This window comes from Austrofundulus limnaeus, unplaced genomic scaffold, assembly GCF_001266775.1.
Source record: "Austrofundulus limnaeus strain Quisiro unplaced genomic scaffold, Austrofundulus_limnaeus-1.0 Scaffold3, whole genome shotgun sequence".
NCBI lineage: Eukaryota > Metazoa > Chordata > Actinopteri > Cyprinodontiformes > Rivulidae > Austrofundulus > Austrofundulus limnaeus.
In genome coordinates this window covers 4,099,414-4,115,460 of record NW_013952405.1, presented here as the reverse complement: position 1 = coordinate 4,115,460, position 16,047 = coordinate 4,099,414, and the positions used below count along the sequence as shown (strand labels likewise).

Below are 16,047 nucleotides of genomic sequence, written 5' to 3'. Positions count from 1 at the left end.
GTGTGTGTGTGTGTGTGTGTGTGTGTGTGTGTGTGTGTGTGTGTGTTGGGGGGGGGGCACCTTCAACATGTTGACTGTCTGGGAGCATGAGCAGCTCAACTGAAATCAGTTTGTTTGAACAACAAGCAGAAGAAAAAGAGACACATGCAGCTCAGAGGAAGTTAATCGTTTCTCAGTGAAACTTAAAGACTGATCAATGGGTGTCTGCAGCATGCTGATGTTTGCAGATGTTTAACTGAGCAACACGAGACAGCAAGGTCACCACTAGATGGTGTCAGGGAGGCCTCGATTCAAGTCTGGTAAACTGATGTTTTGATTTGTTTCACAATAAATTTTTTAAAAAGCTGTGGAAGCAAAAATAAAAATCACACTAGACATTGGTGAAACTCTAATGCTRAGATAAATTTCCTTATAATTCGACTAATAGAAGGAATGGCATGTTTTATCTAAAGTTTGAAGAAAAATTATGAAGGACTGTTTTATTAGTTCAGTTCAGTTCAGTTCAGTACCTTTATTGTGCCCCCCCCCCCCCCAAGGAGGGAAATTTGATTTGCAGCCAAGCATTTCCAACAAATATACAACACAACATACGTATAACACATAGACTGTGTCGAAGCATACAAGCAACAATTTATAAAGGTTTAAAGAAATTTTTAAAACTATAAATTTTGAAATTTAAAAGTATAATTAAGATAAGATAAGATAAGATAAGATAAGATAAGATAAGATAAGATAAGATAAGATAAGATAAGATAAGACAAGACTTTATTGACCCCACAGTGGAGAAATTTGCACATTACTGCAGCTCAATACAGGAGAGGCTGAGAGGAATAATGAAAGATAAATAAAAGATAACAAAACAAAAAACAAAAACGACCCCACAATATACACGTGATATATAGTAATGTACATATACCAGTGCACATACAGTWTACACATATACATAAACACATATGCATGTACATTTATATACCGAATAGTACAGTAAATAAATGAATGTATATGAAGGTGCATATTAGTGATGGCAGTGTAGGTGAATTGTCCAAGTTAAAGATAACATCATGATGTGTTATACAGTCCGAATGACCTACAGAAGCACTCCGTCCTGCGGCGAGGATGTTTAAGTCTCTGACTGAAGGAGCTGCTCAGCCTCCCCACAGTTTCATGCAGAGGGTGGTGGGGGTTGTTCATGATGGCTGTCAGCTTTGCCAACATCCTCCTCTCACCCACCACTACCACAGGCTCCAGAGGACATCCCAGCACAGAGCTTGACCTCCGTATCAGTTTGTCCATCCTGTTCTTGTCCCTTTCAGTGCATCCAGCCCCCCAGCAGACCACTCCATAGAAAAAGGCAGATGCTACCACCGTATCGTAGAATGTTTTTAACAGAGTCCTGCTGACACCGAAGGATCTCAGCCTCCTCAGTAGGTGGAGTCGACTCTGGCCCTTCTTGTACAGGACGCCTGTGTTCGTAGTCCAGTCCAGCTTGTTGATGAGGTGAACACCCAGGTACTTGTAAGAGTCCACTGTCTCAATGTCTTTTCCCTGGATGTTTACCGGTGCTGTGGGGGGTGACTTCTTCCTGAGGTCTATGACCATCTCCTTCGTCTTGCTGGCATTGATTTGCAGAGCGTTGGTCTCACACCAGTCAACAAAGTCATTGATGACCCCCCCTGTATTTCTCATCATTCCCATCTGATACACATCCAATGATGGCAGTATCATCCGAGAACTTCTGAAGGTGGCAATGGTCCAAGTTGTATCTGAAGTCTGACGTGTACAGATTGAACAGAAAGGGTGAGAGGACCGTGCCCTGTGGTGCCCCCGTGCTGCAGACTACCACATCAGACACACAGTCGAGGAGCCTCACATACTATGGTCTGTTGGTGAGGTAGTCGATGGTCCATGCTGTCAGCTGCCACTCCGGCTTACTTTGTACCCAAAATTACTCTGGGTACAAAGGAGTTCTACCATCTTTAACTCTAAACCTCCGTTTTTTGCAGCCAGGGATTCCTAACTTAGGCAATGTTAAAAACATACAAACTTARAAAAGCAGCCATCTGTAAAATTATAGATGAGACTTAAAAAAAACTACAAGTTCAAAAAAAATTAAAACTACGGGTTTAAAGATCAGATTGCAGTGGGTACAAAAGAGTTCTTTCATTTGTTACTTCTAATCCTGGGGAGCCTAAACCTCTGGCCAGAGGGAAGAAGCTGGAATTCTGTGTTTAAARGGTGTTCTGAGCAGTGTAAGATAAGCCTTGCTTTTTGGACAATATGACAAATAAAAATATCATTATTATTATTATTTGGCTGTTTCATTGTGAAATAAAATGCCTCACCTGTAGGATATGATATATTTTTTTAATTGCAAGTTTAAAGAATTAATGTTACCCTGCTTCAACACAACTGATTTCAGTTGGTAACTAATTTGCAGGCTTTTGATGAACTGCAATCTCCTGAATCAGGTGTGTCAAAGCAGGGAGATCTCTAAAACAGGCAGTGTGCCTTGCAGGGTTATTAATGAAAAGGTTAATTTATTAGATATTTTGAGGACGAATTTGGGGAGTGAACATATGCAAATAGTTATTCAATTTTTAAAGAAAACTAAGCAATTTCATAGAATTAGATYATAGTAGGTGTGTTTGTGAATGTGTGTGTAACATAGAAGGATAGTACCGGTATACAAAGTTGTGCACAAGTATGTATGTATATTTACGTGTGTATGTTTAGGTAGAATTTATTTAGTTATTATTATTTTCTTTATGGTAGAATATATATTTACTGTATATACTGTAGATATAGATAAATGGATAGCTCATCACGAACCACACTCCATACCAGTAAGTGGCGGTAATGCTACTAACAGTTTGTTGCCAACCACCAGTAAAACCGACACGAAGAAGAAGAAGAAGCCCAGGGTTGAAAAACACTGCCCTAAAAAACTACTAGAGAACACAATTCGAATAGCTGCCAGAGTCAAAATGTCAGTAATATTCAGGAGATAAAACATCATAAGGAGGGCCTAAAATTGCCAAAACATGACATAACTGTAGATATTCCTCTATTTGTTTACTCTCCTRATAATTGTGTGTTGTAAAGTAAAAAATAACCAGAGTAGAAGTATTGCTTTCAGGATAAATCACATTGCATTACAAGGCGACTTTGCAATGTTTTAAGTAGAACATCATTTCGTCACGAAACATATTTCAGCAGCCTCACTCTGCACTTTTTATTATGTTTAATTCCAGCTTGATGGGGAAAAAACAAATTATAAGGATGTGATTTCATCTGTCAGCTCTGCCTGTTGAGAGGCTGTCAGCAGGAAATGTCACTGATAATGAATGGCTGTCAGAGAAAACCCCTCCTGAAAGCTTTTGTGAAAGAGTTACTTTAACTTTGCAGCTGATGACTGTCTGATTACTGTCTGCACGCAAGTATTTAACACATACTGGGACTGATTAATATGCAGTTTTACTAGTTTGTTCCAAAATGTTCTCATGTTTATTTTTCAGGAAGATTTTACTGTAAGAGACAACGTTATTAAAATTCTTTTGGTTAATAAAATCACAAGAATTAAAAACATTAACAGTTTTTGAACAGAAAAGTGAGTGGAATTTAAAAAAAAGCTATTTGTTTTTCATTTGTTCATTGTGGTTGGTTCAGAATTTTATTCTAGATTTATTTTGTTTTCCTCCATCGTTTCCTTCAATGATCCCTGTGCTCCAGCTCATTACTCACCTGTGGTTCTGCTCATCAGCCCAGCTACAATCACTCAATAATCAACCCTCCCAGCAAACATGCACTCCTTGGTTGCTGCGTCTGTTTGACAATTTTTTTATTGTTTGACTCAGTTGTGCGGGTCAAAATGTATAAGGTTTGACAACTTTAAGATATCCTCATGATTTTATTTGTTTTGCTGCCAAATCAAAGTTTTTTTTTTTAATGTTGTGTTTTCAACTTGCCTCCTATGGCTGAAATTCTTGAACTCTGAAATCCTTTGGAAGTATTGTATGCAACATACAGTTGGCAAACAAGGTATTTTCTGCATCTCATTTATTCTGCTACAAAATTACTCGCATCTCTATCATAACAGAAACAACCTGATTCTTTTTCTGACAGAAGTAAGGCTTAAATTTGATTTTGGTTTTGTTTAGTACACATTTGCTAACCTAAAATATTTTGTAAATATTTTTGAGTAATTTTTCTTTTAAGAACTGACAGAAGTCAGATTTTAATTTTGACACTAAAGGACATGCATTAAAATGAAAAAAAAATGCCATTAACTTTTGAGTACAAAATAATGGTTGCATAAACATAAAATTATTTTATTGTAAAACTCTGGTTTGACAGTGGTAATGCAAATGTATTCTTTGAATAAATACTTGACATTTTATTTGAACATATTTTTGTTATTGAACTTTTGGAAAATTAATCGATTAAGTAAGCATTACATAAAAAAGAACAGTTAAACAGATTTACACGTTTGAACTGGTGTTCAGTACTTTAATTGGACACAAGAGGGCAGCAGAGGGAAATACTGAATGTTGACATCCTTTTCCTTCTATTGTTTATAAGCAAGAAGCTCCATTTACTTTTATTCCTTCTTATCCGTTACTCAAATCTAAATGACACTTACAGCTGCCAGAGTCTATATCAGTAAATTTTGTAATAAAGCTGGAATTAATCAGAATTCACACCAGGCTGCGTAATGACTGAGAGGAGGGTGAATACCAACTTCCAGTTTAGCTCTCTAAATGAATCATCTTAAAGGTTAACCTCATATAGGATGGATTTATGATGGTGCAAACAAAAATAATTCTTAAAAAGCTTTCTATGTTGCCTTCTTTTGGTGTTTTAAAGAAATTTTAAAAATATTAAGGAGTTCCTTTTACAAGAAATGGTTGTATTTACCCTATGGTAGAGTAAAAAAGATAAACAAGGAACAATGTGAATAAAAAAGCACAATTCTTTACTTTCTGTACTTTTGGTTCTTTAAAAGTATCAACATGCCTTCTTTGGCGTAACAATACAACACTTTTCAGTTCAGCTTCCCCACCCATTCACCCCTTGACCCCACCCCTCTCACTTTCACTCCCCTCAGAAACTCCTCTCTTCCTCAGCAGAGGTTCCTCCCTCTCAGCACAGCATGAGAACAGGCACATACCAACACTTAGTTTTATAACAGTCCCACTGAAACAAACAACTAAAAACCATTAAACTTGTTGGAGGACCTACATTTCGAGAGAAATAAATTACAAGTTACTCAATATAACCTTATTGGTTTCAGACTTCCTGGACACACCCCAGCACAGCAYAGAGGCTCGTCTAGCCTGAGAATCAAACTTCATTCTGTTCAACATCACCTTTTAACTCCAGGTAAGTTATGTTAGTCTGTCATAACTTGAACTTTCTGATTTTCTATTTGTACTTAGCTGCTTGTTTCTCTTCTGGTGCATGTGGGGAAAGACACATTGGTGTTTTTTACAGATCAGGTGACGCTCACATGAACCAAAGTGATTATACTGTTACTAACTGCAAAACAGTGAGTAAACAGAAGAAACTTGCTTTAGTMTTTAACACAATGACACAACAGTCCTGTGTGGCCACGTCAAATTCAACAGTAAACTTCCTGATTTGCAGGAACTCGCTTCTTCCTCGCTGTTTAACACATTCCTACACAAGCAGTCTGTGCAGCTGCATGCCTCAACCTGCACACCCAAAGCCACCAACAAACACTTATTGACAAAACTTCTGTTTAATTTTTTCCARTCGTGGGAAAGGAAACAGAGATCCAGCTTTGGTTTGAACAGTTGTAGCTGCAAACTTTCTATGATCTTATAGCCAGGTGAACCTTTATATAGATTTTGTTTTTCTCAGCAGCCAGGCCAAGCCAAACCTGTTTTTTAATCACTTTGTCGTTTGTTGATACTTGATCCCAAACCCTAGCTCAGCTTAAAGCCATTGGCCTCTTTCTCAGCTCCATGTTGATTATCTAGCTTCAGAAGAAGTGATGTAGTGAAACCTTTGGTTGGGAAGCTTTAAAAAGCAGATTTTATTTTTTTAAATAAATGAAACACACAAACAAATTMTTTAACATAAAAAAGATCTTCAAGTTTCTAGTTTCAGTTCAGCTTTAATGTTTGTTGGGACTTCCACAGTTCAAACCTGAGTGACTCATTGTTTTATTTAGAGTTATTTCAATTTTCAGAATGTCACTGCCATCAAATCTGAGTCTAGAGCCATAAATGAGAGATCTATGATATATAAGATGCAAAGTAAAACTGTATCAACACCCCTAAGTACTATTAATGTACTATAAATGATACCATACTGTAATGAGTTCAAAAACAGGAAACTTGTTCAGGGCTGATAGGAAATGAGCACACTGTCCTGATATTTCTGCACTCCCAGCTGACCAGAGAGAAGGAACTGGTCTTCATGTAGTCTCAGCTACTTAGCTTGATATTTATCATGGCAAAGCAACCAGACGAGTGTCAGACAGTCTGGACAAATGACGCAGAGTGGGCTGACCGTCAGGAGGACGTGGTGAAAACAATCAGCAGGGAGGAGGGAGGCTTCACACATGCAGGAATGTGGGTATGGGAGAATTGATGGGAGGGTCGTGCTGGGAAACTTTCAGGAAAGAAACGGGAAGGATGCCAATGTTTTTCCACATCCCAACACTTTTTAAATCCCCTCAAAACCTGTTTTTTTTTTTCCACTCAGACTCCATTTATTTTTCCAACAAGTCATTTTTTTTTCTTTTAACACAAAAATAATCCTGTTTTTTCCATTAGTTCCTCTTGGATCTTTCACAGAAGCTCCCCAAAAAAGAGAAACATCCAGTACTTTAACCCACATGTGAATATTTTAGGTATTTTTTTTACAGCCAAAAGCATTATCTGTCTAACTGTGTGGATTCTTGTGTTTATGTCTTTGCTAAAGGATGCCTTTAGGAGGAGGAAACAAGTGTGGCCGCTGTAAGAAGACGGTTTACTTTGCAGAGGAAGTCAAGTGTGATGGACAGAGCTTCCACAAGTCCTGTTTCCTGTGCAGTGAGTTTACTGTTTCCTGACTGGAATTTTGGAAAACAACTTATCACTCCTGTTGTTTGTCACTTGCTATAGACGGATGCAGACTCTATCTATKCTTAAAACAAAGAAAAAAATCAGTAATAAACTAGGACAGAATGGCATCTTTTATTAAAGGCTAGCTTCTGAGGCTTATGTTGCAGTGAGTAGCAACATGGGAACTGTTATTTATTTCTGAGGAAATTCAAAAGAAGTTTGTTTTAAATAACTTGTCAGCATTGGCTTCTGGTTAAGGTCATTCCTATTTTTTTCTCCAAAATACTTTACTATTCAGTGACACTGAAACTTCTTCAAGAACTAATACGTTTATTTTAAACTTTTTCTAAATCATTGAGCATCATAGTAAAATGTGTTTGAGGCAGTATTGACCCATTTAGATTAGAAGAATTATGTCCAATGGCAAATAACTGGTGAAATCTGCTGGTTTGAGCAATAAATGCTCTAAACCAAAGGTGTCCAAATCTTGAAGGTCCCATCCTGTATTTTTAGAGCAGTTATTCCTAACCTATGTTTCTCAAAGCCCCCCTTTCTTACATCCAAGTTAAGCTGAGCACCCCCCCCCCACTCCCTCTTCTCCCAAAGACACATTCAATCAAAAAATAATAAAATGAATACTTTTTTGTAAAGTACTGAGTTATACATTTTTATTTAAACTGATATTTTCACAACATCTGAGTAATGAAGGTTATGCTCTGTAGCCCCACCTCCCCGGGAACCACTGTTTTACAATTGACTCTGCTCCAACTCACCTGATTTGAATGACTGGGTGATTAGCAGGTTTCTTCAGAACTAGAAGAGGTGATTTAATTACTGAATCGGGTGTGTTAGAGCAGAGAAACAAGTAACACATGCAGGACAGTGGCCCACAAGGACCAGGATTGGACACCCCTGCACTAAAGTTTGATTTCACTTCTGACTTTGTGCTTTCAAAATATAATTTTAGCACAAGGCCTCCCTGCCCAAATATCTGTGCGCACGAGCAGCAAAATGACAGAAACAGCCAAGTGTCCTAAWATAAAATCATGGCTTGCTTCATCCAGTGTATCTTTGTGAATGTTCAGAATTTTTCCTCCCCAAAGAGGAGTTCCTGTTTTCTTATCAAACATTCCTGAGATCACATTTAGATGGGAGCATGTATCTTCAAAAAAAAAAAAAAAAAAAAGCTGGGCCTTTAAAAGGAAGCAGATAGGACTTATCTAAATGTTCAGAAAAATGCAAAACAGAATAAGCATCTGTGTCGATGTGTTTTGCAGTGGTGTGCAGGAAAGGCTTAGACAGCTCAAATGTCGCTGTTCGTGGGGACGAAGTCTACTGCAAGGCGTGCTACGGCAAGAAGTACGGGCCAAAAGGCTACGGTTACGGTCAGGGAGCTGGGACCCTCAGCATGGACAAAGGCGAGGCCCTGGGTATCGCACACCAAACGTGAGTATCACATTACTCCATTCTTGATGCCATTTTAAAGGCTCTTATTTATCACGTCGAACCTCACCTCATCAGGCCCGGCCCCCATCAGCCCACCACCAACACAAACCCGTTGGCTCAGAAGTTTGGAGGCTCCGACAGGTGYCCCCGCTGCGGCAAGGCCGTGTACGCCGCTGAGAAAGTGATCGGYGCCGGCAGCGTAAGAAAACCTCACCGTGCTGTGGGCTTACACTTGTGCATGCAGGAAACAGTTTTAAAATAAAACGTTTGTCTCTTCACAGTCCTGGCATAAAGTRGGATGTTTTACCTGCGCCACGTGTGGGAAAAGTCTGGAGTCGACCACATTGGCTGATAAGGATGGAGAGATCTACTGTAAAGGTATTAATGACATAAGTGATCAGATTTAGTTGTTGAGGGAGACCTTGAACCTTTTTGTGTTGTGTAAAAATTCATCAGTACGTTTAAAAAGCTACACTAGGATTAATACCAGTCAGTAATAGGAGGTTTTATAACACTACCTTTTCTATCCAACAGCCTGTTACGGGAAAAACTTTGGTCCCAAAGGGTTTGGATATGGACTGGGAGCCGGAGCGCTGGCACACACCCAGTGAAGTCCAAACTGTCCTGATTCCTGAGCTGCTCCTTGTCTCCAGCAGAGGGAGGCCTGCTACAGTTCAGCTGACAGAAATATTCTTCACCCAGAGCTGTGTTTGTGAACTGTGCAGCCCGCAGCAGAACAACACAAATCATCACTAAATATTGTACAACCCAATTTATCCTCTTGGTTCTCTTTCTTGGCCTGAATGAAGCCAAACGGGCGGACAAGTTTAGTTGTAAAAAAGATTAGCTGCTCGTTTTGCAGAGGAACATAAAGTGGAAGTTGAAGCAGCACYAGCGCACCCTGTAGGCGGGCTGCAGTATAAGTTTAAGTCCAAAAAAAAGGGACAATTATTTGAATAATACTATTAAAAAAATACGGACTCCTGATGATTTATGTAATTCTTACCACCAAGTTGTATTTTCAAATATAAATTTTTCTTAATATGTTTAATTGTAATTTATAGCTAAAACCCCTGTGARGTGGAGTAACATGTTTTGGGGTCAATCAAATGTATCATAGCTAACCAACAATTAAAAATCTAACATATGATAATGCACCGTCACTTAGCCTTATTTTGTTTGTTTGTTTATTTGTTTGTTTGTTTGTTTGTTTGTTTGTTTGTTCCTGCCCCTAATCATGTACCGACTGATGCAGTCAAACTGATGTCTATAGGTGTATTGTCCTGTGATATAGTGCAGTAATCATGAACAAATAAACCAAATAAATAAATAAAAGGGAAAATTAGCAAAAATAAATAAATAGCTCTAACTTTTTCACATAAAGCAGATGCAGGATACATTTTGTATATATATTTTTTCACATTTAGTCAAGAAAAGTTTGGATTAGACCATCAGTGTTTATTAATAGCTGTTTATGAGTTATCTATTTTTAGCTGTACTGGTAATTTGCATACTTTAAGTTAAACACTGAAACTATGGTGAGGTAATTATTGTTCTGTTAGAAATTTTAGTCTTCGACTACATAGATGTATTCCTTGTTTATCAGATTCATTCAAGACCTGATAATAAAGAAAATGGTTAGAAAATGTTTTATGAGTAAAGTTTTTTTTTTTCCCCACATGAAAAGTCAAATCTGTGTACGGGAAAGTCTAAAAACCCTAATGGATCTTGGTTTTGGTTTCAATCGACACATTCTTATCATTTCTTTAATGACATACCACAGACACACCTCTCACTGCAGAGATCATGTCAAGCTTCCAGTTAAATGAGGGGAAATGACTTCCAGGTCACACCACCCATCTGTCAGAAAGGGAAGGGTGAAAAACAAATCAGATTATCTGAGGATGAGGAGAAAAACTAWAATAAATGGGATCACTAGCAACAAATTCTACTTACACAAGCATATAAAGTTGTTTTTCTTTTCCTTACATTCAATCTYTTTGTGGAAATACTTGTCTATAGGAAGTCCAAAAACTGACTCCATGACTCAGCCTTTATTCTGTTCTCCCTCCTCCCCCCATTCTTTATTTCTTAGACATGTCAACATCTTCAAACCTCAGACTTCCACCTTTTCAAGAGGATGAAGCAACATCCTGTAACTTTTTATCTATTTATTTTATGTTGAATTTCATTTCATTCTTGTTCTCCCTGATCCAGAGCAGCATGTGCAAACAAGGCTAATTATTTGTTTAATTTGTTTGTCGTGCACGCGCTCACACAAACTTATTTACACATAAGGCATGTACAACCTGTGTCTTTCATAAACAGACTGTATCTCCTCCTGCAGTCATTACAGAGAGGAGGCGGAGTGCTACTTATAAAGGAGGAGGGAGGGAGAGAAGGTCCRCAGAAGAGCCGGGCATGTCCAAACACATCTCGAGCAGACCAGCCACACGCACCACTGCGAGCTGTCATCGCGCTCTGTCTCAGCAGCACATGGAGTGAGAGGTGCTCCACAGAAAGATCTGAATGGCTTCACCCAAAAAAAACGCGCCTCTCTGCTGAAGAAGACGCGCGTAAAAAGACCCGGTCTCTGCGTGGACATGTCTTTCCCGGTGAAGGTGCTGAAAGACGGGCTGCTGGAGAAGCGCAGCAGCGGACTCCTCCAGCTGTGGAAGAAGAAGCGCTGCGTGCTGACGGAGGAGGAGGGACTGCGCCTTCACGACTGCAAAGGAGGGGATGCTCCGAGCCCGGCGTGGAGCTCCAAAGCCAAGGAGCTCCTCTTCGAGCGCATGAGCAAGGTGGACTGCGTAGAGTACAAGCGCGGGGTCGAGTACTTCACCGTGGTGATGGCGAGCGGGCAGGAGATCGACTTCCGGTGTCCGCAGGACCGCAGCGGCGGGTCGTGGAACACGGACATCTCCATGGCTCTGATGCGCTTCAAGAACAAACAAGCCATGCAGGCGAGCCGGAAGAGGCACCTGCACACGGCACACCTGGGCAGCACCGGGGAGGATGAGGAGCTCTAAAACTCCACAGTAAGTCTGGCTGAGTTCAACTAACCTGAAGTGAGTTTGTGACAGACTGGGCCACCCTTCAGATTCACTTTCCTGTCAGTACCACGTCAGTGAGACAGTGAATCAGCTGAGCACCTCCAGGGCGTAGATGCAAATATCTTACATTGTTTTTATTTCTCCMTCGAGATCATCCACGACCAAAGAGTCGCCAAACACATCAGCTTCGACCCTCCTGTTGTGTTTTTCCTTCCCAACTATGTTCCCGGACCATCTCAACAAGCCCACCTCTGAATCCATGATAATCCATATATAATTACCATGTGCTATGKCAGATTCTTTCATTTAATTTCTTGTGAATTGTATAAATTTGTACTTTAGGCTTCACTRATCTGAGCTCACGTGACTTGCTTTTGAGTTGGTCAAACATGTTCTTCTGTTTACCCCAAATGTGCAAAAGTTTATCAAAGTCATTTGTGAATCATTTCWCATTTATAAAAGTGGCCCAGAAGAACAGTTTTTTTTTTATTGGTCAAAAATGCCAAAAATTGGTCATGGGCCCAAAATTGTCCACGAGGCCTCGATAAAATTTAGATACCAGAACTGTGAGAAAGAAAAAGTCTATATGATCGAAACAATGCGGAGACTTTGTGAGAATGCCAACAGGTGTGGTTCACCTGAGGAGATGATTAGGTTATGGTAATTATCTGTTGTGGAAATATTCATGTATGGAAACGATTTGTTTGAGAATGATTTGTTCGTGAATCATCTCAGTTCGGGAACTACTTTGTTGGGAAAATGTTGAAGCAAGATTCTGCGGGGGAGAGACCCTGTTTGGCAATGGTTTAGGGAAGGATTGGCATTGGGTGAGATTKTGTTAGGAACAGAAATCAGGGGGAAATTCCTGTTTGAGAAATGTTCTATTGGGGAAATATTTTCTATAGGGGAGAGGTTTTGTTCGATAAAGACTTTTTTGTGGGGTTTCACACAAAAGACAAAAAAAGAGGTGAAAGGTGTGTTTGTCAACTCGAAAACAAAACCATCAAGAGAGTGGGAAAGGAATAATGTCCATCCATGTGCTGAAGTTGGTTTTATACTCCTGTTTCACTTTCATTCCTAATGATTGGTCATTTTTTACCAGGAGCAGGTGAACAAAACTGAATAAAACACAATAACAAATAGTATTCCCTCGTGTCAATGAAAGACACCAATTTTCCCAGAAACCAAACCTAAAAAGGTCAAATTAGCCAAGAACACATGGTGAGTCTTCTTTGTGCCAATCATTAGAACAAACCAGGAGGCGAAACATTTAAGCGTTTGGGAATCAGGTGGTCCGTGTGTGACGGCCGCTTCAACTAAGCCCCGACTAAAGGTTGTTTACGAGCTCCAGTCAAGTGTTTCGATGTTCCAACCGAGTCACCAGAATCTGCCACTGTTTTCTCATGGTGGACCTCGTCTACCATCAGTCCTCTTACAACACAAACCGCTCTCCCCAGAGGACATAATTACGATGCAACACACAAGCTTTCAAAAATAAATACCATCTGCCTGCCTCTCCCTCAGCAGGCAGGGGAGTATTTTTAAACACGCTAACGTAAACTTCTGCCAGGAACAAGATCTTTACGCTCCACGTCTTAAGTATTTTTAAAAATTATTATCATTCTTTAAAGTTTAAACATCTCATACTGCGTTGTGCACCGAAACTGGTTCCTGAAACCTCGAGTGAACCGAGTGGTGTAAGTCTGAACTATGAGCTCAGACATCAGGAATCCACAACGATGCTTCCTTAAGAGACCCGCAGAAGCCAAGAGTCCAAACAAACTCAGTAGCTGTGGAAACGGTGTAAAACAGATTACTGGACTTTGTCTTTACGCTGTGCACATCAGTTAACMGATAAATGAAATAACTGTTCTTTTCTCCTTTTTTTCCAGCTTTTTTTCCCCATGAGTGTGAGCCAGTGTGAGGTAAAGGGGCTTGTTTCTGTGCTGCTCAGCGTCACGGTATAGGAAAGACAACCCACTGGTGAATATGGATCRAAGGAGAACAATGATTACAGGCACTCCTGTTATACATATCATATGAAGATTAGGAATCTAAAAGAAACTGCTGCATTTTTTCTGTCATCGCCCGACATCATTGTGGAGACTCCAGCGAGGAACACAAATACCTTTTAATGAGAAACCGTTGATCGTGAAAACACTTAATCTTCCGTGCCTTGTTTCGAACCTACCCCCTACTTATGAAACGATTTGGAAAAAAAAGGTCACGCTTTTGATGAAATGACTTGTTTTGAAAGCTTTTGTTACAGACTGAACAGATCTGAAGTCGCAAATGAAGAATAGGAGTTTTTGTCCAAAACTGTTGCGATTTAAAATAAAATGTATTTTCTGAAACCACGTACAGTATTACTATTGTAAAAGAATTAAAAGGTTTAAAAGAGCATCTCTCTGTATTGTCTACTTTGAATTATGGCTTGTTGTTGTTTTTCCCAGTTCATACTGTTCTCTTCTGAGCTCATCTGTTTCCATTTGGGGTTCAACCCTGCTGTTATCGCCTCTGGAAAACACACACACACACACACACACACACACTCTCTCTCTCTCCTTGGGTATTTGCGTGTCTTGCCAGAGTCAGGACACCTTTTTGTTTCTGTAGCTGTGTTCAGGCCTAATGAGAAACCCTGTGAGCCTGAGGCATGTGCACACAAAACATCCACCCACACATATTCACCGACAAGAAGCACGCCCAACATGAAATTCAGCAAAGCATCARCAGACTCTTGTTAGCAAGATGTATTGTTCATTTAAGCCTGTTTTGTGAATGTGGTCCRTGTATGTGTGTGTGTTTGTTTGTGAAGAGTATTTCTGTGTGTGTGAGTGTGTGTGTGTGTGTGTGCGCGCGCACGCGCTCCTCCGGAATAAAGAGTTAGCTGTGTTACAACTTCTCTCATTACTGTGGAAAAACCCCAGTGTAAGCCACACCGCGTGAGTCAGCAGTGGACGAGGAGCAGTGAGAAGATCAAGGAGACGCCCACTGATGGGTCTTTGTACCATCCTGTGCGTGTGTGTGTTTGTGTGTGTGTCTGCGAATACAGGTGGAAATACTCGCGGATATATGTGAAGGAACATTCTGAAGGTGAAATTTGTTTTTGATTTTTTTGTTTTTCTCTGAGTGAACTCGCGCTCCTCAGTGGAATTCTTTATTTAAATCTCATCAAAGTTATTCAGGGCTTCTGGTTTTCACCACAGGGAAAAACAAAACAGAACAAACACACATAGAGATGTGTGTTTGTAAAGCTGTGGTTGAAAAAACATTTGACAGAGTAGAGAGAAAATAGATTATAATTCAAGTAATTTCTTTACTGATTATTTAATACATTTTGAAAAGGCTTTTGAGCAGTATTTTTGGACCACCAGCTGCTGCTTTTATGTTAAACTGTCTGTTTCTGCCAAATCACATGAAAAACTTCTTTTTCTAGGGAGCTATTGGGGCATCCTGAATGGGATCAAAGGGTAATTGAAGGATAATTTTAACTAAAACATCATCTCATCTATCATACAAAACTTTGCATCATCTGCAAAAGTGCACAAAAAAGATTACTTTCTTTTACGTCATCATAAAGCTATTTGTTGCATATTTGTTTATTGTTGTATGCTTTATGATATTTTATCAGGCAGAACTGTAGAAAGTCCCTTTAAGGACTTTTATTTAAAAGACATGCACCGTTACTATTTAAAAAATCTCTCTTAATAGTGGTGGGCACAGTTCCTCTAAAGCACCAACAGGGGAAAMCGTTTCCTGATTAGTGCTTTAGGGCTTTTGCTAATTAAAAAATATTAGTGGATTAGCACTTGCTAAATTTATAGGCTAAATTTAGAAGCACGAACTTAGGTTTTTAAATGTTATTAATCAATGTTAATGCTAACAACTGAAGGTGAAAGCTGCCACTCATTTTGATCATGTGTCACTTATCCACTATGTGACAAATTGACAATATATGAACTCAAACAAGGCTGTGGAATATCAATAATAAGGTTTAAGAGAGCAATATGTGACTTATGCTGTCTGTTGAAGAATGTTCATGGGTTGACTGGGTTATTTTAGTGCTTTAGAATTAGCCTTTGCTAAATTTTCAGTATGTTGGTGCTTTAGAGTTAGAGGCTAATTAGTGACCTAAATATTTAAGTTAGTGCTTTGGAGCTAGTGGAACTCATTTTTAGATTAGTGCTGCTCACCACTGCTTAATACATTAAAATTTGGAGTGCGAAACAGAAAATTGCCTTGTTTGGATTCAAAATAAAACATCAAAATGAGCTGTTTTGAGACACCTCAGAAAATGTGTAAAATAGGAACTTCTGGATTTACGTTGAGGAATTCAGACCAAAGCACTGCAGCTCCATTTAACTCCAACTGAATGATTTAAATGTGGTTAAAAAAGGATTCAAAAGCAAATGTGTACTTTAACTGTCCTTAAGAGTTGTAAGTAAAATCTTGGTTTTCATTCTGCTCTTTTATTA

At 39.3% G+C, this 16,047-nt stretch overlaps 3 protein-coding genes across 3 annotated transcripts in view; all 3 read left to right on the top strand.

Annotated features, from left to right (window-relative positions):
• Positions 1-3,950: 3,950 nt before the first annotated feature.
• csrp1a (cysteine and glycine-rich protein 1a) lies at positions 3,951-10,164 on the top strand. Its single transcript, XM_014018019.1, has 7 exons — positions 3,951-4,038; positions 5,291-5,379; positions 6,949-7,058; positions 8,348-8,516; positions 8,592-8,715; positions 8,798-8,894; positions 9,051-10,164. The coding sequence occupies exons 3-7, from the start codon at positions 6,950-6,952 to the stop codon at positions 9,125-9,127; spliced, it is 576 nt and encodes a 191-aa protein (XP_013873473.1). The 5' UTR covers positions 3,951-4,038; positions 5,291-5,379; position 6,949; the 3' UTR covers positions 9,128-10,164.
• A 759-nt stretch (positions 10,165-10,923) lies between these two features.
• On the top strand, positions 10,924-13,972 carry phlda3 (pleckstrin homology-like domain, family A, member 3). The gene is made up of 2 exons (XM_014018009.1): positions 10,924-11,554; positions 13,462-13,972. The coding sequence occupies exon 1, from the start codon at positions 11,120-11,122 to the stop codon at positions 11,543-11,545; it is 426 nt and encodes a 141-aa protein (XP_013873463.1). The 5' UTR covers positions 10,924-11,119; the 3' UTR covers positions 11,546-11,554; positions 13,462-13,972.
• Positions 13,973-14,469: 497 nt separating this feature from the next.
• Positions 14,470-16,047, top strand: part of tnni1a (troponin I type 1a (skeletal, slow)) — a 9,244-nt gene continuing 7,666 nt past the window's right edge. Inside the window, exon 1 of the mRNA XM_014017996.1 lies at positions 14,470-14,665. The gene's annotated coding sequence lies outside the window, so the exon portion shown is untranslated. The remainder of the gene's footprint in view (positions 14,666-16,047) is intronic.

What these genes read in the sequence shown, in the direction of transcription:
- phlda3 (XM_014018009.1), top strand. Translation starts at nt 11,120, where the DNA reads ATGTCTTTCCCGGTGAAGGTGCTGAAAGACGGGCTGCTGGAGAAGCGC.